Source organism: Pholcus phalangioides, unplaced genomic scaffold (assembly GCF_987345545.1).
Source record: "Pholcus phalangioides strain wild (caught in Gottingen) unplaced genomic scaffold, Ppha-v1.0 ptg000015l_1, whole genome shotgun sequence".
In the NCBI taxonomy this organism is placed as follows: Eukaryota; Metazoa; Arthropoda; class Arachnida; order Araneae; family Pholcidae; genus Pholcus; species Pholcus phalangioides.
In genome coordinates, this window is record NW_028301608.1 from 1,027,468 (window position 1) to 1,051,466 (window position 23,999).

Sequence of the window (23,999 nt, forward strand, 5' to 3'; positions counted from 1 at the left end):
AAAAAATAAGAATATGCATTGTATATTTAGTTCCAATGCTTGAAGCGATGACCAGATTAAATTATCACAGTCAGTAAATAGGACAAAAGATGTTGAAATGTTATAGAAAAAATAACTGACCTCTATATTGTCATCTCCATAAGCGGCGATAGCATTCTCTTCAGAATAACCCACACAACCATACTCCAGAGGTGTGAAAACAGTTGTAGGTATGTTTTGATAATCACACTAAAACATGAAAAATCACTTGAAAAAACTTTTTAGAAAAGAAAAAAGGAAAACTAACATTTATCCTTGAAAATCCTATATCAGTAAACAAATCAATAAACTTTTGTGATTGTAGGGAATATCTAGACCGGGGCAGATTATCGAAATAAATGATTAAGTAGATGTAAATATTATAGTTACCTGAACGTTACTCCCTGCATATAGACGTTGTGCAAGCAGTTGTCCAGCTTCAATAGCAACAGGAGTCAGCTCTGGGCGACCTTCGAGAACATCACCGACAGCATAAATATGAGGAACATTTGTCTGCTCATTCACTGCTGGAATTTTGCCATTTCTAATAGGAACCCAGAATAAAAAGAACTTGAGCAAAAACGATTGACTGTTGAAATATATCAAAGAACTTTTGAACATATTAAATTTTTAGGCAGAACTATGAATGGTATTTACAGATGTTCATTTTTGCAAACTCCAACGACTTCTGCTATTAGTTTGCAAAATTTAATGTTAATAAATAAGGAAAACTCAAAGAAATGGCTCATTGCTCAGTATTGGAAAACTACTTTATGAATATGTGTCAGTTTGTAAAATCAAGCAGCGACTGTAGCACCTATAGCAGTTATCTACAACCAGTTTCTCGAGAGCAAGAGGTATGTACCCGAGAGAATTGCTTTTGTCTGATTCAACACTCATAAGATATTGAGAGATACCCCGATTTAAAAAATTATAAATAATTCTCAAATTATAAATATAAAAAACTGAAAAAAAATTGTGATATTGAAGTCTGGGTTTATAAAAAATTCAAATTTTTCAAAAATTATGCACTTAACCCATTGATACTGGTTGGTAAGAAAAAATTTCCCATTCGAAACTTTATATAATTTCTTTCTTTACCAATAAATGATGGGAGTGATTCCACTCAAAAGTGGTTTTTTCTTTCTAAAAATCAAAGTCATCTTTAATGGGTTAAAGTTGCTTTGAGGCAATGAATGATTCCTCCTGTTTTAAACTATTTTATCATGTGTATCCCATTGTGAGCTTAGTAGGCTGCTTAATAGCTTATTGATGATTTGGGACAGGAGTTCCTTGCACATAGAGCGATATATTTTTGACTATATTTGTGTGATTTAAAGGTTAAATAACAATATTAAAATCCCCATGTAATCGAACAATCAAAGATGGCTTTTTCGAACAGTTAAAGACGTCAAGTGCTCAGCATGTCGTTTCATAGACCCCAATTTTTAAAATGAATTCATAAAAAGTACCTAGGATAATACGAAACTTAGTTAATCAAAACTTTAATAATTGGGTCTTACTATATTTAACTTGAAAAAACTGGTAAAAAAGGGATGCTGTAGTACAGGTCGATAAGAGATACTTGTCTGCAATACCAAAGGACACTGAGAAATTGAATTTTCTGGAAGTTATGCCAAAACTGATATTTGGAAGAGAAAGTGATTTGTCTGCTCCGGGAATCGAACCCGGATCCCCTTACATACCGGGCAAGTGTGCTAACCAATACACCAAAGAGATACTTTTCAATTCCTTATAGCACGCATTAGTAACATGAAGCGCTGAGTGGAGACATAGCAACCTCCCTTAACGATATCAATTTTTGCCCCAGTTGGTGATTTTGTATCAAGAAATGGTATTTTTTCAGCTCAAAATATACTGAGAAACTGAATAATAAATTCAGTATATGAAATATAAATTCAAAGTTTATATTTCGGGCCAAAAAAATATCTTGATACCAAAGGATGTTAAGATGGGGGTTGAAAGTTCAATACAGATTTGTTCTTGTTCTAATCTTTACTGACACAGAGGTGCAACAGAAATAAGAACAAGATGAGTACAGGAGTGCTCATCTTGTTCACTCCTGTGCTCATCTTATTGCTATTGCCGGAAGTCTCCCATCAAGGGGTTAGTCAACCAAACCCTCTGCGAAATGTATGGAAAAAATGTTCAGATATGATAACAAACTGTAGGTCCCAGTCTAACCCCAGTGTACAGATAATGATCAAACTGGCAAAAACATGGAAAATGAAAATTTATGCCATTTCAGCTTACTTAGGATTCACATTCACTCCAACTTCTTGCAATCCAATATTACTTGTACAGGCCTCTCTTCCAACAGCAAATAAAACCTGTAACAGGTTCATAGGTATAAATAAAGCATGAACATGCACAATACACATTTAATTACACCTATCATTAATTACCATACTTGCCTGCATAAAAGATACAGCTTGTTTCTCAGACTGCTTCCACAGAGAAAAGTGGCACATGCTAAAACACTGTTCAATCGTGTGCACGGAAAAAAAAAAGTGTCTCGTGCATGGTGGCAAACAGGGACAGTCGCAACAAGAATTTAAAAATTCTCAAAATAAAGTTTTGATGTAGCAACCCTAGAACTTTGAGCTGTTGGATTGACTTATCCACTTATTCTTTAATTATTTTTTAATACATGCTACACTATGTGTATTCAAAGATAATAAAGAATATTAATATACATGTGCATGTTTGGGGGGGGGGGAAATCTTATTTACCCCCATTATTCCCAAAACACCTGGTTTTTCACAACTCTGCTTAAATTATCACTATATGGGTTCAAGGCATGCAATGTTTCAGTCGATACTGCAATTTCCGAGGCTCTGTAAAAAGATAGATTTTCCTCTGGATAGCATCATTATTAATTCCACATACAATTCTATGGCATAGCATTTGGGAGAGAGGCTCCATAGCTACAATATTTTGCAAGGCTTTGCAGCTTGGCAATGAATGTAAGTGCAGACTCAGCCTTTCATAGCTATGGTTAATAAGGTTTTTGCTTTAATAGTTTATAACTAATTTTCTTAATGTGACAAAAATGCAAAAGATATGTGTAGAGTTAGTTAATAGCGCTAAACAAAAAACTTGCTCCTAAATCAAGAGGATTCATTCTGCAATCATCTCAACTCTATTGCAGTCTTTAAGAAATGAAGGTGTTCTCAAGACAGAATAATTACACTGGACAATCAACTGCAGATCCCGATGAAATTTTGTATGTCAGAGATCAAATACACTGCTCAAAACAATTAGGGGAGCAAGCAAAAAAGTGAAGAAAACCGTGCGAGACAGCCACGTATTGGCATACAATGGATAGTACACGCGTATCAATGTGCAATACAGAAAAAAGACGTAAAAAAATTTGGAATTAAGCTTTAATTCTTTGAAAATATGGAAAAAACATGAAAAGATGATTTAGGGCAACAATTTGGTTACATGTAAATGATAAAAAAAAAAGAAGTACTGTTTAGACATGATGCACGAGTTTCAATGGGGCGTGTGGTCTCCTCGAACAGCTAAGACTGCTGCACACCTGTTTGCCATGGATGCGATGAGGTTATCGATCAGACTTTGGGGAATACTGTTCCACTCCTCAAGAAGTGCAATCTGCAAGTCTCGGACAGTAACAGGCGGCCTTGGTCACGCAGCAATGCGTCGTCCAAGAATCCAATCCTGAATCCAATCGAGCATGTTTGGGACATGCTCGATTGGATTCAGGTCAGGAGAGCACGCTGGCCATTCCATACGCTGTATTGTTTCAGCTTCAAGCATGTTCTCCACCAGACGAGCTCTATGCGGTCGGGCATTATCATCCTGGAAAACAAAGGAATCTCCAATGGCTCCAGCGTAAGGGATGACATGAGGTCGCAGTATCTCGTCTGCATACCTTCGGGCCGTCAAAGTGCCATTCCGAATGATATGCAGGTCCGTACGTCCGCCTATGCTGATTCCACCCCATACCATCCAACGAGCTCGTCTGTATTGTGACCTTTCACGAACGAATGCGGGGTTATTTTGAGTGCCTCTGTCCCTCCATACCAGAACACGTCGGGTGTCACACTCCAGACTGAATCGGGACTCGTCTGTAAACAGCACTTGGCTCCAATCATGTTGCTCCCAATCTCGATGTTCAGCAGCCCATCTTTTTCGGGCCGCATGGTGGCGTGGGGTCAACGGAATGCAGACCATTGGCCTATGTGCATAGAGCCCTCCCTCATGAATCCGATTACGTACTGATTGGCTGGACACCCTTCGTCCTGTTGCCAAGAGCAACCGTCTTTGCAGCTGCGTAGCATTCTCTGTTCTGTTTCGACCGGCTGTTAACCGTATATACCGGTCATCAGTTGCTGTAGTGGCGCGTGGCCGACCTTGCCCTGGTCGACGTCTAACATTTCCTGTTTCTTGGAATCTATTCCACAGCCTTGCAACAACACTTCTGGCGACTCCAACAGCGTCCGCGACACTACGTTGTGTTTGCCCGGATTCCAGTCTGCCTATAACACGCCATGCCATGGATTCCGGTAAATCACGTTGTTGAGACATCCTCAAGTCACCTTGTCTCAAAAAGAAATACTGCGCTATTGAATTTCACAGTTACGGCAGTAAAACAGACGTTTCTGCAACATCCCGATTTCTGCCCTTATCTCCTTTTTCTGGTTTTTGACGTCATGAACTTTGATTTGCATATGAAGTTTTCTTCTTCCGTTTCCTGCTAGGCTTTAAATTATAGATGATTCATTTTATGTTACTTATCGGTATACATCTTTGTGTAATTTTGTTAAAACCATGTGCTCCCCTAATTGTTTTGAGCAGTGCATATCTATATGATAATGTAAATGGATGGTTCTCACAAAATCGACCCGAATTGTGTCCCCAGCAGTTTACATTTAATATATTTGGCATAATTCCCCCCCTCCTTTTCTATTTATATTCATGTGGTCGAAACTACAGTCGCCCCCCCCCTGTACTCGTAGTTTCCCTATTTCCATTTGTTTTTTTTCCCCTTAATTGGAATTTTGTTTTGCAACCCTCAGGAATCGTTATTCATGTGTTTTGTTTACAAAATTTGAGTTGTGCATGTTTAGGATGGCTCATTTTTGGATGGCTCACTAATGGCATTACTGTCATCACTAGAGCTGTGGCAGCTCCCAAGAGTGAAACAGTCACCTCGGGTTGGATTAACCTTTGGCCGTAATGTGTGGTAAAGAACAACCATTTCTCTACAGAGCCAACTGAAGAGACTATAAAAGACATTGTCACGTTAGCGAAACCGGTGGGTGGAGAAGGGTTCAATGATATGGACATAGACGTCGAACAGCTAATTAATCGCAATTTAAAGGTATTGACCGAGGAGAAATTAATACAGTTGACTGCTAATGAAACTGAAGCAGTATCAGATGAAAATCAAGATAAAGAAATCGACAAGTTCATCATGAGTAACATAGCGGAAGGGCTTCGCACATTCAAATTAGCAATAGATTGTTTTCATGACACAGATCTCTTCACATGTAGAAAAATTGGTAGAGGAAGCCTTGTCATAATATTACAACATACTTGATGATATGATTTCTTTTTGCCGTTTCTTTTTCATAATTTTCTTTCAGAAAACATTGCCAACAATTTCGTGGCACCCCCTTTTACATTCCTTTATACCTGTGTTACCCTTCTCTTGTCATTCTGTTCAATAAATGAGATATACAAGAAAAATTTCCCGTATTTGCTGTCACCCCCACAACGCAACCCCTGTGAATACGGGGGGAGGGTTCGACCGTATTGATAATTTTTTCATAAACAGATTTTTTAATTTGCTTGAACAAATTTTCATTTGTTAACACTTAAATGACTGCATATTATTTCCCGTAGGCTTACGCTAAGACCAGCGATTTTCTAATTTGGAAATGAAAAACAAATACATATAGGAAATTAAAAATCAAGAAATCTGAATGCCGGTCTTTTACGTCTCAGCATTGAAACACAAGAAATCTCACAAGCAGTTGTTTAAGTGTTAAGGAAATATCTTTCAATTGGCTGTCTCCAGCCCATTTCCCAAACTTTAAAATCAAATTTCTATCTTAAAACCGAAATATATTCTTATATTTTCAATAATATATATATTTCTAGGTTCTCTATACTTTCATGTTCCATCCTTTCATAATTTTAAATCAATAGTTCATAAAAAAAATGAAAATTTTCCAATTTTTTTTTTTCATTTGTGACATTAGGAAAACAATTGGTAGCCTGCATCACCAGTTGCCAGCTATCAAATTTTGTGCTGGAAAGGTTAAGAAGAATGTAGCCATTACTCAAACTTCCTTTTAACCAGTCAGCTGGTTGCAATGGTATATGCCGTCGCATTGATTTTTAATCTAATTATTTCGATTTTTTGATAACCAATTAATAATTATTTTAATTTTTTTTTATTTAAAAACAGAATTAGCAACATAAGGAAGTCAGTTTCAATGTATTCATAAAAAAAAATTAATCAGGAAAATATTTTATTAGCTTCAAACTTTTAAAAAAAGGAGAAATTGGCCAGCTGAATGTTAAATCAAGATTAGAATTGTAATATTTAATTCCCAAATTAGATTTATTAAGATCCAAGATTATTAAGCCTTGCAGGATATTGTACCTATAAAACTTCTCAGAAATTGTAATAAATCTAATTTGTGAATTGATCTAAATATTTCACAAATTAGATTTATTCTGGATAAAAATAGGTGAGTCTTTATTTTAAATTATCTTCTCCTGGCTACTTTTTTGGTACAAAATACGTAATTGAAAATTATTTTCGCTTTTATCACATGTTCCAGTTCAGAAAATTCCATTTCTGAAAAGCACATGTTTTCAAGATGCTTAGTTTTTTTTATCAGTGCTGCAAAACATGTAACATTTTTTTTCTCCTGGCATTAGGTCAGCAGAAGAAAGGCTTGTTTATAAATTAAGGAAGAAAGAGTTTATATAAAAAATTCAAATTTCTTGGTGCTGCAGTAATGTTTCATCTAAAGACTTTGTTTTGAGAATGCAACTCTTACTCTAGCAAAACTGAGACAAATTAAGAATCTGTTGTTCCCATAAAGTTGACAGAAAAAGCAAGAAACACAAATTAAAAAGAAATAGAAATACAATTCACAAAAAATAACCCCAAGTGTCAGTGCTTGTCCAAGTTGAAAATAAAATACCAAAATATATGAAACATGTTGGAGTTTTGAGCATAAATATCAAGTTAAATGGTAAAACAGGAAAAATACCTCATCGGATTTGCCTATCTCTTAACATGGTTAAACTTGAACACTGTTTTCTTCACCATTACTTTTAAACAAACTTGACTATATTTTATTTATCAGCAGATAAAGAAGTCTCTAAGAATTTGTATTGGTGACATTTTCATTTTTTTGCCCAATTCTGTGAGAATGGCCATATATATAGGCAAATATGTCTAGAGATCAAATCACTGTCTGAGTCTAAAGCCCACCCTAAACATCGTAGCCACTGATTAAATATCAAATCTTGCTTTGCTTTCGGCAAGCAAGAAAGGCTTCGTTCTTGCTTGCTGTGGAGACTTACGTCCGAATAATCTCAGATGATGCCTGCCACAGATGTGGACAAAACGTCAGGAAGAAAATCTCAGACCATGGCCTGATAGCCGGAAACCATTTGCAAGTCATTGAATGTCAGCCATGTCAGCCTCAGACAATATTTAATAGTCATGCTTTCAGATAAACACTTGAAAAAATGGATACAGAGGCCAGAAAAAAGAGTTTGTGCCTCGAATATTTATTTAAAAAATGGTTAAAAAAAACCACTATATGACATATCAGAAAAAAATTAGGCACCAGATTTTTTCCCCAAACAAAATCCATCCAGAATAGTGCATTCTTTGACTTCTCCAGAACTTAAAGAGCCTTTCTATGCTAGCAGACATGCTGACATAATTTCAGATGGTTTTATGCTGTCCTCAGACTTCAATTCAGTTGTCATATGTGAAAAAAATTAGGCACCAATGTCAATTTTTTAATTATCATGGGGTATCTGGGATTTGTCAAGCACAGCACTAAATGCATTATATGTATGTACAATACAAACAAATTATAATAAGCATATAATGTATTTACATGATCATATTTCATACAGACAGAATTCACCTTCGAAACATGTTTAAAAAAAAAGCTCACCGTATCATAATCTCCGGAAACAACCTCCCCTGTTTGCATTTTAGCTGTCACTTGAAGTTTTATGGGAGCTTCAGTTTTTTCTATCTATATATATAAATGCGGTTTTTTCAATATCTACAATAACACATCTTTTACTTACAACAATGGCAAATTTTCACCCACACATTTCAAGTTTTAAATATTTACTTTTGTTGGAACACAAGGTCGTATGAACTCGATCCCTTCAGATGCCATATAACTGCCGATTCTCTCAGCCATATCTTGATCAAACCCTCGCAAAAGTATAGACCGAACCATGACGGTAACAGGATATCCTAGCCCATGAAGAAAGCCGGCACATTCCAGTGCAACATACGAGGCACCAACAACCAAGGTCTTTCCAGGAGGCGTTCGCATAGAAAACAAGTCATCACTATGGGAAAAATTTAATAACTATAGCGCTATATATTACACTGAACAACAATGAAATTGCATCCAATATGAAAATGTAAAATTCTTTGACTTGTTGAACATTAACATCACCATGGAAAAATCTGCCTTTGTATGAGAAATATCACCATGTTAAGAATGAATGAACTATTGTGTTATAACATATTTGTGTTTCTATGCATTTTTGTTGTTTTTATGTATCTGTGTACGAGTGTTGTGTTTTGTATATATTAATATTTGTCTATGCAAAAAATATATATACACATAAAACCTCAGAAATATTTATTTTTCCCATTGTGTTTTAATGTATGTGTATTGTACTACTACACGAATCTTGCCATAAAACAGCTAGATTGGCTCCAGTTTTCTCTATTTTTGTAATTGCACATTTAATGCATATACAATGTGCATTATAGTCCGTTTCAGGTTAACTTTGCAGTGAAGGGGAAGCTACGAGGGAACCGCATCACTCGTTGCTATGGGAACGAAAGCCTCTTAACCAATGTATCGATGCGCGGTGTCGGTAAGGTATGGCCGATTCTCGCCAATCTCACTGAGAAAAATATTTTTTACGTGTAACGTAATTGCACAGTTAAATTAGTAATAATTATAGAATTAAAAGAAAACCATTGACGATACTTGCAGAAATTAAAGTGAGGTTTTTGAAATCATTTGTTTTGTTTTTTGATTAGAAAGAGTTTTAAAATATAGAAAAAATAATTATCTTCTATCAGCGTGTCACTTACTCTTCATTGATGTGCCGTAAGTAACACTAAAAATTTCAAAAAACAGTCATATTTTTCCACAATATTTCCCTTACCTCAGCTGAAATTTATTTACAAAAAAAAATCCAAACAATATTATGAAAGCAACGACTATAGTTAAAATACTGTATATTAACCATGGCTCTCAAAAACTTGGGTATTTTTAATTTTTTCTTCAATTTATATGGAAAAAATTAATGTTAAATTAAGTTTTTGAAGCCAATAAAAAAATAATAATAATAATAAGCAGATTAACTCTGTTTTCACGTGTAAATGCAGGAATAGCAGCAAATAATAATAATGATACGGAAAAGTTTAGAATTTTTCTACTCACTTTTCTTGCCGAAATTTTCGTCGCTTGACCTCCCCCCCTTCCCCGAACGGTATACGTCGATGCCACTTGTTTTCACGACAGCTTTAGTCTTTTGTTACGGTTGATGTAGTGCGTGGCTATCTCTGGTGAAAATAAAGACGCAATTGTCACATAAAAGATGAAAGCCCAAACCACTGTGGACCCCCCCCCCCCACTCTCTCTCATTTATTTTATCTGAAGAGACACTAAAGGCAAGGGGCATCGAGAGAAACAGGTGGGTGGAAGATGGCGTCCGTTCGTGTGAGTGGAAGTCGCGACTCTGTCAACACTCTCCGTGATCGGAAACTAAAACTATCCCATAAACATGGCAAAAAATAAATAATTAAAAAAAAAAGGAGGACATAAAACCAAAACTTCTGTACCCATAGAGGGCCTCTCATAACAATATCGGTGCTCTCGTGAAAGAAAAACACTTCTTGTAATCTATGAATGAATATCTGAACTCACTGAGCCTATTTTTGGGAGAAAATAAACTGATTGAATATTCGTTTTTATGTAAGCCTATAACTGCATGTAAAACAATGACAAATTGTATCGTTATGGAAAATTCTACCAAATAACGAAAAAAATGTATATATACAGTATACAATTGTGTAATGGAAAAAACAAGAGTGATATTGGCGGGGAAAATTTCTAGGATATCGCGCCAGAGTGTCGTCGCCGTTGCTATGGATTTTTGATAATGGTAACCAATATTTTTTATTATTTAAAAATTTTAAACAAGTAAACATCGGTTCAAAACGATGTTTTTTCAGTATTTTTTCAAAATCATATAAAAAATTGAAATATTCTGTATAAAGGTTCATCTTAAACTTCCGATATATGAGAACTATATTTTGCGGCGAAGGAATACACGCTCTACCTTTCTCTTCACTGCAAAGTTAACCTGAAACAGACTATAGTAACAGGGCATATTGCATTTTACTGGCGAGCCATTGATCCTACAGGCATACTTCCAATTTGAAAAGTATCCAAATAACGTCTTGTACTCAAATGTTATTCGTGTTTCAGAAGGTTGTATAGTTATTAAGACAAAAAACACTTTTTATACAGTCACCGTGTGCCCCAAAACCCAATCTGAAAGTTGTTTCAGATCATCATGCACAGCAAAAAAATTCCACATTTTTAAGTATGATATTCACTGAGATATTCAAATATGAAAAATAGAGGAAAGGTGGGAAAAAGCAGCTTTAAATGCGAATAAACCGTTTTACTTGCATTTAATACCTTTTTCTCAATTTTCTCCATTTTTCAAATTTGAATATCTCAGTGAATATTGAACTTAGAAACATGGAATTTTTTTCATTGGCATCGGGAGAAACAAGGCACCAACTTTCTAATTGGATTTTTGGGGCCTGGGTGTCCTTATAAAAAAAATTTTTTTTTTAAATTTTAATAACTATACATCCCACTACAACATGAATAACATATCTGAATACCACAGGTTATTTAGACACTTTTTCTAACTGGAAGTATACCTCTAGGATCAATGGTTCGCCAGTAAAATGTCATGCCCTGCTACCTACATGCACCCTGTATATCAATTAAAATTAAATGTGCAATTACAGAAATAGAAAACAGCCAATCCAGCTTTTTTATAGTAAGATTAGCGCCCAGCACACCGAATGAAATAGGGATTGACAGTTTTTATTCAAGAAGAAGATAATGTTCAATAACACTACACAAAAAAAAATTTTAAGCAATACCAATACATGCAAGAAAGCCTTTTTATAAAAGAAATGCAATCTTCAGTTGTTGGTTTTTTTTGTTTTTTTTTTTGCAAGAGCTTGAAGTACAGGTGAATGAAAAATCACTCAGGGGGGGCAGTTCCACAACATACAAGCTTCAAATCAGCCAATTCAAACAATTCATTGAGTTTAAATATTTCAGAATTTTCCGGAATCTGAGACTCGCATTTCCTGACTTGCCAGAAAATACAGGTATTGCATGCTGGTCTTTCTCCATTTCCCAGCATGTCAGTTAATGCAGAAGAATACGATAAGTTTATCCAACAATTTCATGCATACCCGTGCAATCACTAGAAATTCAAACGTCAAATTTTAAGACCTGACAAATTGTGGGACGTCAAATTGTAAGTCACCACTATATATGCATGCATATATTTGTAACAAGATTCAAGATCTCAAAAAAAATTTTAGTTTACAAAAAAAAAATTAGCGAATATTCCATGCATTTTCATTTTGTTTTGTATTTTCAGAGTTTGGAAGGGATAAAGAAAGACTAGGGTAGTATTGTGAAGACTACGCTACATGAGGCAAGATCAATAAATAAAACTACTAACCTGGTAATAGCATGCTCTTTAGCACCCTCACAATCAGGGTATTTTGGTCGTTCACCAGTTGCCACAATAAAATGCTTAGATGTCACAAAGCTTTCTTTTCCTTTCTTGTCGACGCACTATTAAATTGAAAAAAATTTTAAATGATGAAAGTGCCTCAATGAACAATGTATCTGATTAGTTAAGATGTTGCCAGTGAACACAATGTCAGGGGGGCACTGCGGAGCAGTAGCCCGGATGAAAGTTGGCGACATGGCACACAATTTAATAACTTGTCATACCCATACAGAAATAACACTGATCAACAAAAATGATTTTTGTTGAGCCGATTTTGAATTTGGCATTGGTTTTTCAGATTGGCTCTAGTTTTTAAGATAAAGTGAAAATCAAATTCCAATGGTAATACATCACTTAAAAAGAACTGGTGGTTGGAAAAAAAATTAACAATGCAATCAAATTTTACACACAAGCAATAAATATAAATATTTCAGCTGGGGGTCTGTCAAGCTGAAAAATCAGAGTTCCTTTTCCCTGAAAAAAACAAAGTAACGAAACCATACATTTGGCTCCAATTTCTTTTGTGATAAATTAACTAGATTATTTTGCTTTCCACAAAATTAATGAACCTTTTAACAAAATTAATGCCGTTTTCAACAGAATTAATAACCCTTTTAACAAAAATAAGGAAATTTTTCACAACAACAGGACTCTACAAAAAAGATTTGGACAAATTCGGACTATAAAAAAGGATCAAAAGCATCCAAATCAAATGCTTTAAGAGAAAATTTGATACAATTTAGAAATAAAACAAAAAAGCAAGCATATTTTAAGATATGGAAACCAATTAATACCCATAAAAACGAACCAACCTTTAGTTTGTGAGGTTCAATGAAAGTACCATAAGAATTGAGATATTTCACTTCCTCTGTTCGTAACTGCACTTTATAATTCCAGTTCAGAGAAGCGATATGATTCTGTACGTTTTCTACCATCGTTGACCACGAATGATCGACTAGAAGAAAAAAAATATATTTTGAATTCATTTTAAACAGACAACACAGTAACATTTCATAGAAACTCAAATACTATAGCAGCTAATTGCACTGAAAACTACTAGGAAAAATTGGCAATCTATTCAGATACAATAAAACCTCTTTTTTGTGGACACCATTGTTCATGAACCGACAATTTGTTCGTAAAAGAGAGGTGACCGTTAAACAGGGATGTCAAATACAGACTTTTATTATACAAGAAAAAATTATTTGGCCACATAAGAGGAGTGACCGCATCTGAGGGATGTCCGTTAAGAAGGGTTTTATTGTAAATCAAAAAAAAAAAAAATTCTCATTCAAAATTAGGATAGACTGAATATAGATACTAATACATTTGTTTAAGAACACAGGATCTCATTTGGACCATCCACGATATTGTTGAATCATTTTCATTAGTCTGCAGAAGAGGCTGAAGAACACTAGTTATTAAATAACCCTAATTTAAATTTTCAAATAAGCAATGAACAGACACTATAAGAAATATTTAATTCCATTAGATTTCAATATTTTATTAGAATTTGCTATCATGTGTAAAAAGCACCAGCAAAAAATGGCTGGACTCACATTGCAAGAACCCAGGTTCGAACCCCACCAATGCCACAGTGGTCATCAGCTGAAGTCAGTTTTCTGTGGTTCCAAACTTCGAGGTGCGCATACAAATATTTTAATCATTACACTTCACTCACAATTTGATACAAAGGGCAGCACTAAAAATTTGTATAAAACACTAGATAAGCATTCTGACTGTTAGGTACACACACACACTTTCTTCTAGGCTCTGCTGCAAAACTAGGCAGGAAGCGATTTCATCAATGGGATAAATCTGGTGGCAGAATCCCAGCATTTATTCACTCGCGAGCAAAGAACAACAGAGTTGCCACCACAGAGTGTTGCTGATGGAGTATCGGGCGAGAAAAAAAGAACAGGGGGGGACGAAGCAGAATAAGAATAATAAAAATACAGAATCATGGGTAGCAGAGCAGTTGGTCAGTCTAAAAGAGGCTGAAGAGGAAAGTAATTAAGAACAGTACAAAGGGTACTGAATATTTAGTAGTTTAAAGAAAAAAATATAGAACATAAAGTGCGAATCACCTATCAAGTTAAATTCAACTTGCACTATGTGCTTCCAGTGAAAATTATTCAGTGTGAACTTGTGTGTTTATATGTGTGATGTGCTTGTGCCTGTATAATTTTATGACGAGAATCAGATAATCCGAAAAGTAATAAAACTCACCCCTATCTGGAACATTCCACCCGTATTTCTTTGCATCTTTGAGTGCGTGACCTAAGACACAAATAAAACATTCAAAAACAGTCCATAGAAAACATTAAAAATTACTTTTTTTTCCTCTTAAAAAACTGTTTAGGAAAATGAATGTATGGCTACAAAAATGCTGGAATAAATGAATTTTTTTTCTAAGTTTGGAATCTCGCTCTTCAGAGAAAAAGAAACAAAGCACTTTCCATAAATGAAAATAATATTTTTAAACTCATTCAAACAATGGCCGTCTGGCAGTCAAGTGGTCAGGGAGCTGGCCTATGACTGCGCAAGAGTCGATTCAAATCCTGGTTCCGACATATATGGAGGTCTACTAACAATTTCCCTCAGCCTTGGGAATATGCAAGAATCAGGTTATTATACATAAAAAAAAAAGGTTGCTACAGTTGATGTAAATTATAATGACCCATCGTTTCATAAAGTACTACTATTATATTAGGAGGCTGTTATATAAAACGTTTGAAAAAATTAGCTTTTTAAGAATTCATGATTGAACAGAATAAAGAAAAATTCTTAAACTTGTTATTATGTAACACCAAAAAAGTCTGTTTAATGTAACATGAATGCCCCACCACCTTCAAAGTAACTGCCAGGTGGCGACTCAATATTACATATGATGCAGTATTTCTCGACTCACTCTATGTACAACCGAACAGTCATTAACCATTTAAAGGCTGAACTATGAACAAAATCACATATTGTTTTGAAATTTGGAATTCAAGGTCCTTTTGCATGCGTATACACAGATTTCAAGATCAACTTATACAAATACAACGGCACAACAGGCAAAATGCCCAACAAGGTGGCCGAGAACTTATTATGTGAAATACGAAGAAAAAATTTTTGTTCTTTAAATTTCAAAGAACAAAAATTTTTTCTTCGTATTTCACGATGTTCCATAAATGGAACATTGACACTTGAGGAGACGTGAAAGTGGAAACTGGTATCGCCTATATTCTCACAATTTTTTTATTTCTGAAGTACGGTTATCACGCGAAATTCTCTTTTCTAATAACAATTCAAATTCGCAACACATACCGATTTTTTTAACATGAAAATGTGTGCAGAAAATTTAATTTTTTTCTTATGACCGTGATAAAAGAAGGAAAACATCTTCGATGGACCCGTTTGTCACATTGGTAGCATTTAGTGTATTTTGGAAAACCGCACCCCGTCCTTGCATTGCAGACACAATATAATGGTCATCAGATGACCTAGCTTCTTTTTTCAGTTGACAACATGGGCGTGGATGAATAATTAACCCCTCCTTCGTTCATAGAAGGTTCATTGCCACTTCTCTTCAGAATTCCAAATGTGAAATAAGATCTGCTTCTCGCAACTCCGAATGAATTTTCCAAAATGCTATAATGTTCATATAGAAAATCTTTTCCAATAGAATCCAGAGCTGAGGTTTTGATTGGATTCTAGGAAGAACTTTTTATCCCATGTACAATGGGGTTTTTTTTTCAGATTGCTCAAAACTGTCTCGCTTTTTCTTGAAATGTTCACATAAGTGTTGCACCTTTTACTATCCTACATCTTTTCAAGAACACATTTTGGGAGTTTCTAATACATATCCTCATTGTTGCAAAATATATCTAGAATTTCCGCATTCCACATACATCAGTTGAAACTGTTGTCACTAGATCATTTTCAACAATAACATCATCCGCGATGTGCCCATTTTCATTAGCAAGTAATTGGCATATATATGTGAGTTATAAATATCCTACTAGTTATATATATCTAAAAGTCTCAAAATATCCTACAGCTTATACTGAGAAATTGAATTTTCTGGATGTTATGCTGAAACTAATATTTGGAAAGAAAAATGATTTGTCTCCTCTGGGAATCTAACCCGACTCCCCTTGCATACTGGGCAAGTGCGCTAACCAATACACCAGACACTTTTCAATTCCTTACCACCCTAGCCCAATTTCCTTTACTTCAAAACTGTGTGCATCACTCATCCTACCATCTATAAAGGGGACGTTCTACGAATCTAGCGGCGTCACAGTGAGGTAAAGGTAAACTGTCTTTGTCCGACACAAACCACAAAATGGTTCAGGCAACCATTTTTAAGGGAAGGAAAGCTCACGTTTATTTTCATTCCTTCACTTCCCTTCCCTTTTTCTAGCATAGATCTGAAAATTTACACAATCCCTAAAGAAGTTTCACTTCAAAAAGTGTGAAAGTGAGAACAGTTATATGACTAATATTAATTTATTAAACAGATTTTATCATCTTCAAACCAGCAACTCAACAAAAAGGGAACAAGACAAATAACAAAACACCTATAATGAAAACCAAGTCACTCTTCCAGATACTTTTAGATTTCCTGACAGATTTTAGAGTTGGTTGTTCTTATAGGTTTGTCCTATTAGTTAATGTAATTGTCGCTTTAATGTGGAGTCATTATAACGATTGTCAACTGTATTTCCTTACGGTATTGTCCAAAACCTTGTCAATCCTGACTTTCAGATTATGGACCGCTAAAGAGTCTCAAAAGAGTTTAAGCAGTTTCCATAGTGTCATTAGTAGGCCTATAAAATCCAAAGAAAGTATTTGTTTTCATGCTATATTTTGGTAAAATATAGGTTTTGGACAAGTTTGTGACAGTTAAAGAGTTTTTTATACTTTTGATCAGTTTTTTTTTTTTTTTTTGACAAATTTGGATTTTAACAATTTTTTAAATTTTGAATTAGTTTTCAGTGTATTACTTCCATTAAATAAAAAAAACCTATTGGTTTCCATGTTATATTTCATGTTGACTTTCCAAGTTTTGGACAATTAAGTATAGTTTTGCGCAGTAAAACCCATGTGTTCCGTCCAAAACCCTAATCCTGACATATTGCCCAAAATAATTCTGTACAGAGTAGAAAACTGTTTTACAATCATATTAAATATTCATTCTTTGTGTAACAGTCACTTTAAACATTACATGCAATCAATGTATTTTCAATGTGTCTTTTTTTAAAAACAATATCGTTTACGTAAAAACAAACGTTTTTTAAAACAATGGGGTAAATCGAGAAGCTATCCATTCTTAGAATAAGACAACCATAAGTATTCTTTATGGGCATTGTATAATATTTTATCATGTGTATATATTGTTTGTAATTTGTGTTAATTGCATTTTTAATTGGGTTGCTGTATTTTTGAAACATATGACATCCATATTTTTATGGGCATCTTTTTATCAGCCACCTCGTTGGGCATTTTGCCTGTTGTGGCGTTGTATTTGTATTTGTATAATATTTGAGGTTTTTGACGTAACAGTTTAAGTTGTCAAAAACTTGTGTCCAACCCTGTTTATGAGAAACCCTTGCATGCCACTCGTGCTATGATAGCATGCTACGAGTCTACCCCCTTTTTCCAATACAGCCTATAAATACTGATCTTAGAAAACGGCACTTAAAAAATTTAATTCATACAATGTCACTGTGCACTTTCACACTGTAAGGAACAATTTTCTCAACGAACTAGGTTTCCCAAGTGCCAGGGCAGTTAGAACAGAGTTACTTCACCGTATGCATAAAGATACCTAGTTCCCAAAGATGAAATAAAACTGAATTAAAAAACTTAAATCAACTTGAATAAATATACTACGGATGAAAAGCAAAGCAAACAGAAGACCACCAACATAATCAACCAACTCACCAAGTATGGCTGCCTGATGCATCAACTTCTTAGGTATGCAACCTACATTGACACAAGTTCCGCCGAGGCCTGAATAAAATTCATAATTAATACAAAATGATTCACAAAAGTGATTTCAGTTGACATACTATTTACAAATAATCACATCTGAATTGATTTCCGATTTCATATAATTATTAGGACTTCAGTTAAAACAAGTTAAACGATAATAATGGTAGAGATTATATATTAATAATTAATCTCAACTGAAGTTAAAGCTGCTTCTTTTGTTGTTTCTCCGCCACAACACCAACAGCTGCTCTACATTTCTGTTGGGTTACAAAATGGTCTTTGTTAGTGTACCAATGTGGATCCACATTTCAGTCATGACATGACAGTCACAAATTCCAGCCAATTCAGTTCTGAATGTAGTTGAACCCAGTTAAAGTCGTCATCCTCTAAGTTGAGCCAAACCCCCTTAACAAGTGAAATTTTCAGTTGACAAATCTTCTATTTACAGGAATTACGCATGTTAAATCATGATTTGATACAATGCAAAAACGGTTATAGCAGTGGAATTCTGTGAAATAAAATAGGTGAAATCGAGGTTCAATTGTATCACTGTAAAAGAAACCCAGGGCCATAGGGTCTTGCAAGACAAACACTATTTGGAAATGTTATGTCAGTTTTTCTAGGTTCTTTTTTATAAAGACCCTCAATCACAGTCTTAGTTTGAAGCAAATCATTATTCATCTGTGAAGTGTACATTAGACCAGTGTTCTTCAACAGCCAGTTTGCAAAGCGTTTTGCTCAATTCATGTAGTCATTACATAATTTCAGATTTAATACTGTCTCTATATTGGTTTAGTTATTTACCTCAGACCAGGAGTTCTCAAACTGTGTCCCTGATAAAGGTTTTTCGAAGAGATTCTTTGTTAAATTGCATTGGAGCACCGCAGGAGGAAAAAGGTTGAGAACACCCTGCCTTACACGTCAGCAAATTTCAAAATTATTTATCCCATTTCTGGCAAACCATGAAAGTGTTCAACTATTCTCACTGGTCCAGAGGAGCCAAAAAAAATTAAAGAACATTGCATTGAACCATTGCACTTCAAGTACCATACTCAAGAAAGAATTTCTACCTGTGTTTGACCTATTTGACACCTTTTGTGACCAACAAAGATTACTTTGCCCTCTTAACTTAGATTTGCACCCCCCCCCCCCGCTTCCTAGAGTATCCCTCTTTCACAAAAAAGGCGACACATCCAATGTAACTAACTACAGACCAGTTTCGATTCTAAGTTCATTTGTCAAAATTCTAGAATCACTGATTTATAAAAAACTGTATAATCACTTTGCGCCTTCGTTGAGTCCGTTTCAACACGGTTTTGTTCGCAAACGCTCAACTGTAACCAACCTTGCGAACTTCACCCATGATCTGTCGGTTGCTCTTGACAATGGGGAACAGATAGACACCATATACACAGATTTTGAAAAGGCTTTCGATCGCGTAGATCATCATGTACTCTTAACGAAATTACGCTTGCAACTTTGTTTGTCAAATGAATCTATAGCTTTGTTTGCTTCCTATCTGAGTGACAAAACAAACATCTATAGGCTACCATCAGGACATCTTTCTAAACCATATACAAGCACGTCTGGTGTTCCTCAGGGGTCCAATCTTGGTCCGTTACTTTTCTCATCTTTATAAATGACTTACCGTTGTCTCTTCAAAATAGCCGCTGCCTCATGTTTGCTGATGACCTAAAATTTCATCGATCAATTCAGTCCATAGAAGACTGCTTGGCTCTTCAAAATGATATATTGCATCTTAATGATTGGTGTCGTGACAACAACCTTGGTCTGAATGTTTCAAAGTGCAGTGTCGTTTCATTCACGTGAAAATTGCATCCATTACATTACGATTACACCGTAGATACAGCGGCTATAGAAAGAAGGAGCATGGTAATGGATTTAGGTGTAATTTTCAAGAGTGATTTGAACTTTAGCGCTCATGCGGAAAGTGTCTTGTCGAAATCCAACAAGTCACTTGGCTTTCTCGTAAGGTCGTCTGGGCCATTCACCTCAGTTCCAGCGATAGTACGGCTGTATTTCGCGTATGTCTTGCCCTCACTTGAGTATGGCTCTCCAATTTTACAAGCATGCAAGCATTATAATACGGGTGAATTCCCTGATATATTTCACAGGGATTCCATGTTCTACTAGGTACTATATGAATTTGTATATATTTTATGTTTTCTCATCTATTTTGGTCATTTTGTCTTCCTCATATTGAATTCGCAATGTTTGCTTCCGTTGCGCACATATATTTTTGTATTATACAATTGTTGATGATTTTTTCTTTAACGTGTAAATTATTATTTACTTTTCTATTGATTTCCATTACTTTTCCCATCTCTGTAATTGGGCTCAGCCTGTTGAGGTGTGTAAATAAATAAATCCCTTTCTATCTTATTGCATGACATAAGAGCCACCCCTGAGCATACTGATTCAATCCTGTTCATCCAACCTTACAAATCAAAGACTCAAACTTGTGATTCCAGAACAGTACTTTAACACGTAGCTTCTGTTTCACAGCTCATAGACGTACACAGATGAACTAACATCCCCTGCTTGCTTTTCACATTCTCAGTGATTCTTCTCCCCTCCCAAGTAACCAGGGTTGGTAAACCAGGTCTTTTGGTTTTAATAGCATTTGCATTAAAAACAATAAAATTTCTGAAAAATCATTCAAACTTCTAATAATTAAAATAAAATGTTTATTAATGTAATTAACACTATTCCCATATTTAATTAATCTATAAATATTTCTTACATACTAATAAAAACAAGCTTTTTCAATTTAGTTATTTTATAGCTTAACTCAAGGAAATATTTTATGTGTGAGAATTCTTAATGTTGTTATAACCCTATAATAAAGATGGTTTCCCTAGTTACTCTCTCAATATGTTTAATTAGGACTATTTTGCAAAAATCTGAAAAAAACTAAGCAATTACAATGTGTTTAATGAAGCATAATTATTGTAATTTAATTAGCAATGATTTACAATATGCAGGGTGATTATGACTAAAGTTCTGATTTCAAAACCAAGATAAAACCACTGGTCAGAATGACTTGAAAATTTGTATGAATGTTCCCGAGGCAATGGAATTTTGTATGGTGAAGAGGAAAAAAATAATTAAAAATGTAAGATAGATGACACGTACTCTCATCCAGCTCATGGGAAATTTGCTCCCAGAATGGATATGACCGCTAGTCAAGGAAAAATAATGAAATTAACATGGCACGATTTCATAATTCATCAAAACCTCACAAAAATGAAGCCATTCAAACAACTACAACTTACGCAAGAAATGTTAAATATGTTGTCCACTGTGTTCTGGCTGTGAGGTGGAAGAACAAAAGTGCTTGTTCAAGAACAGATCAGAGTAGGCCTATGCTATGGTAATGATGTGGATGTGCTTTCAATTCGTCAAATTTTGCGATTTGACCACAGCACATAACATTTTGGGGTATTCCCAAAGCCAAAAGTTGCCAGGGTTGCAGTAGCGTTCACCTGACAGGTAAACATGGCAGCCAGGTGTGTCGTGTCATGTTGTTGTCAAAATGGTTCTTCAGCAGCTGCTTCACTGGCATTATAATGTGCATCTTGATAAAATTGTGCTATCCACAAGGGCTGGACAAAATCAAAAAAAAAAAATTAGGTGCCAGCCAAATTTGTTAAGAGCGAAACATGTTTTCCCCCAAGAAAAACAGTCCTGAGAAATGGTTTTTTTTTTCACTTTTTCAGGACTTGATGTGTCTCCCAATATGAGAATGAGTCATTATTACAAAAGCAAAAAAAATTGTCTTACACTTCATTTTAGCAATAATATGTATAAAAGTTTAGGTGCCAAAACAGATTATGTATAAAAGTTTAGGTGCCAAAACAGATTTTCTAGTCTCCTTGGCATCTGGGAATTGTCCAGCTTTGCTATTCACACACTGATGATGTTGAAGTGCTGAAATGATATGGTTGTGCAGAATAGATTATACTGCTGGCCAAGTACATCATCTACTTGTATATTTTCAAGGGGTTTTTTCTTTCACCAAAGAAAATTCCATTGCTTGATACAATGGACCATGCATATTTTCAAGCCATTCTGACCAGCAGTTCTTATTAGTGTTTTGGAATCAGAACTTTTATAATCACCTTGTATATAGTCTTCATTACAGTCATCACTTATTACTATACATCCTAACCAAATAGTGATTCAGTACATGTTCCAAGGAATTTCTAACTGAAAATTTTTTTGGGCAGAGACCACCGGCCACTTCATGAACTGGCCAATTTCGGGCTTGTACTTGTGTACAGTAGAACCTTGATTAACTGGGGGTAATGTTGAAAATATGTAAAAATAATAATTGAATATTAAGCCTGGTGGCGATATACAGTACAAAGTGTGCTGCTTCCTATGGAAAGAAAATGAAAATGTGTGAGGTAATGTAACTACTAGTACACTGGTCTTTCCCCTTTAGAAGCAGCTGGTGTCTTTTTGGATTATAAGACCACCTGCCTTAGCATGACAGTGAAGTCACTACTGTTATTGCTACTTTGTGAAAAGGGGAGAAAAGCCTGCAAGATTTTAATACACCATATATGTGTAATGTGATCCTCATTCATGAATTTGCTTAAGATAGAGCATCAGAATGTAACAAAGTTAGAAAATGCAGTAAGAATGAGAAATTTTGATAATGTATATAATCTTCAGCAACTAAGATACTTAATATGAAAGAAAATTTATATTCAGACCACTTTTATGATATTTTGTTGAAAAAAACCACTTGTATCATCTCACACCATTTAAAGATATGCCATTAGAATGTACTCCAAGAATAGAAAATGTGGTAAGAATAAAACATATTAGATAATAATGAGCCAATGTGATATTTTTCAAGTGAAAAAATTATATTCAGGCCACTTTTATGTGACTTTTTTTTAAAATCAAACCCTGCAATAGCTAAGTAAGTTAAGTTAATTAGAATGAAATTTTATTCATTGAGAGTATTAAAATGACAAAGCTATTTCACGCAAAAAGATTTTTTTTAAATAAAATTAAGGCACAAAAAATCAGTCTTCAAGAAACAATAAAGCGCCAGATACCAGATCAATTCATTTAGCCAATCGTATCAATAATTTCACTTACCCCATGTAGTGCCAATTGGTGTTGGTTTCACAAAATCAAGTACAGCCACTTTTCGACCCAAACGAGCCGCTTCCTTGAAATATATAAAATTTATAAACCTATTTTAGTGGATATCAGGTGGGCATTTAAAACTCCATTTTGAAACTTCTTTGAAATAGTGATACCTCGGCTAACAAATGCCTCAGCTCACAAATTTTTTGGCTGAATTTTTTTTTTTTTCACAATTGTGTTACAATTTACTACCTCCGGGGGGGGGGGGGGGGAGAGCTATTCCATTTATTAACAACCCTATTAGAGAAAAATTTCCCCCACCCTGAGACACCATAACCTTGCATTGTCCCTTACCAATCAATACTGGTGTCCCCTTGTAAAAGCAGTCAATTGGCAGTGTACTAAAAGTTCATAGTCCATCCCATCCATCCCGTTGAAAATTTTGAACACTTCGATCATATCTCCGCCACACCTGCGTTCATCCAATGTAAACATACACAAAAAATAAGTCTCGAATTGTTCGAACCAAAATGAGCGACCATGCACTTATTAACGCTAAATGTCATGCTCCAGCACGGAGGGTCCAGACCCGCTACATTTGCATAGTGCATGGTCAAGCTCACAGAACTTAGTGTCAGAATGTTTTGTCATAGGTACTATAGGAGCTCTGATACGAAGAAAACGGGAATGGAAGTCTAGGGTTGCTAGACGTCCGTATATACGGCTCACAAGGGTATATGCAG

General features: G+C 35.1%; 1 protein-coding gene across 2 annotated transcripts in view; it reads right to left on the reverse strand.

Moving 5' to 3' along the window:
* The window catches only part of Trxr1 (Thioredoxin reductase 1), a 72,813-nt gene that overhangs the window by 22,239 nt on the left and 26,575 nt on the right, over positions 1–23,999 (reverse strand). For both annotated transcript variants that reach the window (XM_089242478.1, XM_089242479.1), the window contains exons 4-13: positions 23,266–23,338; positions 18,079–18,147; positions 14,374–14,424; positions 12,957–13,099; positions 12,091–12,206; positions 8,409–8,634; positions 8,223–8,306; positions 2,293–2,369; positions 409–562; positions 121–228 (exon numbers count right to left, since the gene is read on the reverse strand). In XM_089242478.1, the coding sequence (XP_089098604.1) occupies positions 121–228; positions 409–562; positions 2,293–2,369; positions 8,223–8,306; positions 8,409–8,634; positions 12,091–12,206; positions 12,957–13,099; positions 14,374–14,424; positions 18,079–18,147; positions 23,266–23,338 (1,101 nt within the window). The remainder of the gene's footprint in view (positions 1–120; positions 229–408; positions 563–2,292; positions 2,370–8,222; positions 8,307–8,408; positions 8,635–12,090; positions 12,207–12,956; positions 13,100–14,373; positions 14,425–18,078; positions 18,148–23,265; positions 23,339–23,999) is intronic.